General features: G+C 39.0%; 1 protein-coding gene across 1 annotated transcript; it reads left to right on the top strand.

Moving 5' to 3' along the window:
- Positions 1 to 1,430: 1,430 nt before the first annotated feature.
- On the top strand, positions 1,431 to 1,949 carry LOC112506104. Its single transcript, XM_025110134.1, has one exon. The coding sequence runs from the start codon at positions 1,431 to 1,433 to the stop codon at positions 1,947 to 1,949; it is 519 nt and encodes a 172-aa protein (XP_024965902.1).
- Positions 1,950 to 2,255: the final 306 nt, after the last annotated feature.

Genomic DNA, 2,255 nt, shown 5'->3' with positions numbered 1-2,255 from the left:
CCCAGTGGGAGCCAGGGGGTGAGTATAGGACTTTGGCATAATCCGGAAGAAGAADGGCGRATTTGGTGCCAAGTCTTATGTTTGTGTGTGAAGTTAATTGGTATGTGACCTTGCTTGATATCGAGTATGATGTTGATTATATTGATGTTCTTTTTCTATGTTGAACATTCTTTTGTGATTCCCACGTTCAAAGTAGGTTGTTGTAAAGGACATCATGTGGTACAACTAAGTTGTTGTCGTGTTGTTATGTAAAATTTCTTTCGAGACCTTCTTTATTTCGTAATATGTACGCTTATATAACACATTGTAACCACATTTTTCCACATAAATTCACTAAGCCATATAGCTTATCTTTTAGTGGTTTTAACTTTTCAGGGAAAATTGGCAAAGGCAAAAACAAGATCCGATGATCGATTAGGGATTGACATGTAAAGCCTACTTTTGAGTTTAGGTATAAGTTAAACTATTGGGTTGTTCATAGTATGTATATTCCGGGTAGACTTGTCCCCGATCATTATGTTTTTTTTTTTGTTAGCTATGTATTTATTAAGTCTTAAAATTATGTATTTTGGGTTGTAAATAGCTATCCCGTATCTTGACGTTTTTGAAACTAAAATTTACTTAATGAAGGTTGGAAGTGTTTGTTTTGTAATCGTGGTGTTACAAATATGGTATCAGAGCAATAGTTTAAGTGAACTAGGTATCAATAATGGTATCTAGACTTAAACTAGGCGTTGATGTTATATAGTAACTAGGCGATGATTTATACGAGATATGGACCATTAGGAAAGACCAAGGTTGGGTAAGAGACCAGAAATAGGATATTATTTAATACTCTATATTTTAATACTCTCACCATGTGTGCACCTTTTAGGACGATGGCTGATGATGATGTTGTTAGTCACACTCCAACAAACCCTAATGTTGGAGAAAACRATCCCGACCTCAACCTGAATGAGGATGCTACACTGTTGTCTCCCCGTAGTGAACGCTTAATGAAACAACTTATGACTTTCGTTCAACAAACTTTTGAACATCATAAGCATGACATAGAAAAGGGTAAAGAGAAATAGCTGGGTGGTATCTCAAAACCCAAATCTGAACGGGTCTCGTTTAAAAGCTTATGAAGTAGTGGTGCTACTGAATTCACTGGACTCTCTGACCCAGTAATCGCGGTGCAGTGGCTTCAAAAAACTAAAAAAGTGTTTCGAATTTCCCGAGTGATGAATGATGATAAAGCGAATTATGTTAGTGCAATGTTGACAGAGCGTGCACTCACTTGGTGGGATGCAACTTTTGAATCCCTGACTTAAAATGAACGAGAAAGCTAGACCTGGGAGTCTTTCAAGACTCGTTTCCTTGAGCAATTCTGTCCGATCGACTTGCAACGAAGGCTTGAGAAAGAATTCTTGGAACTCAAGCAAGGAAACATGTCTGTGATTGAGTATGAGACTCAATTTAATCATAAGGCACGTTTTGCCTTACGATTCTTATCTTCTGAACATGATCGAATAGAGCATTTTGTTGATGGTATGAGGAGAGAAATCCAGGAGTTTGTTGTTAATCGTGATATTCCGAGTTTCAATATAGCTGTGGAGTATGCTCGTCGCCATGAACACGATTTAACGAAATTTGGGGAACCAACTTCTGAATCAAAAAGGCAACGAACTGAAAGAACCATCTCTGTACCTACTCAGCGACAATCTCGATCTTTCACTCCTCGAATGAGTCAATCTCAAAATATTCTGCGTGCCCAATCACAAGTCTATTCACTTCAATCTAATGCGTCACGTCCTTGTCAAAGATGTGGCAAAACTCACCAAAGGCGATGCCTTACTGAAACAACAAACTTGAAATGTTTTTGCTGTGGGGAAATGGGTCACGTTCGTGTAAACTGCCCAAAAAGAAATCGAGCATGTTATTCTTGTGGAGTATTTGGGCACCGATAATTTGAATGCCCCCGTATGAGGCGGGAAGAAAGTAAGGCGTCAATGTAGCAACCGGCAGTGGGTGGTGCTTCAAGTCAAAAGGAGGAGATACCCAAAGCACGAGCTCGAGCTTTTCCGATTACCGCGGAGGAGGCTCGCAATGAGGCAGACGAAATTACTGGTATTTTCTTTGTTAACTCTAGACCTGCTTGTATCTTGTTCGATTCTGGAGCTACAAATTCTTTTGTGTCGCATGTCTATGTTCGTTATTTAGAATTTGTGCCAGTTATGCTTTCTATACCATTTACCGTTGATACTGCTAATGGA

The sequence above is a fragment of the Cynara cardunculus genome, assembly GCF_001531365.2.
Source record: "Cynara cardunculus var. scolymus isolate 2C chromosome LG 2, CcrdV1, whole genome shotgun sequence".
NCBI classification, from domain to species: Eukaryota; Viridiplantae; Streptophyta; class Magnoliopsida; order Asterales; family Asteraceae; genus Cynara; species Cynara cardunculus.
The sequence above is the reverse complement of the archived record's forward strand: the minus strand, read 5'-3'. Positions and strand labels throughout refer to the sequence as shown.

What these genes read in the sequence shown, in the direction of transcription:
- LOC112506104 (XM_025110134.1), top strand. Translation starts at nt 1,431, where the DNA reads ATGTCTGTGATTGAGTATGAGACTCAATTTAATCATAAGGCACGTTTT.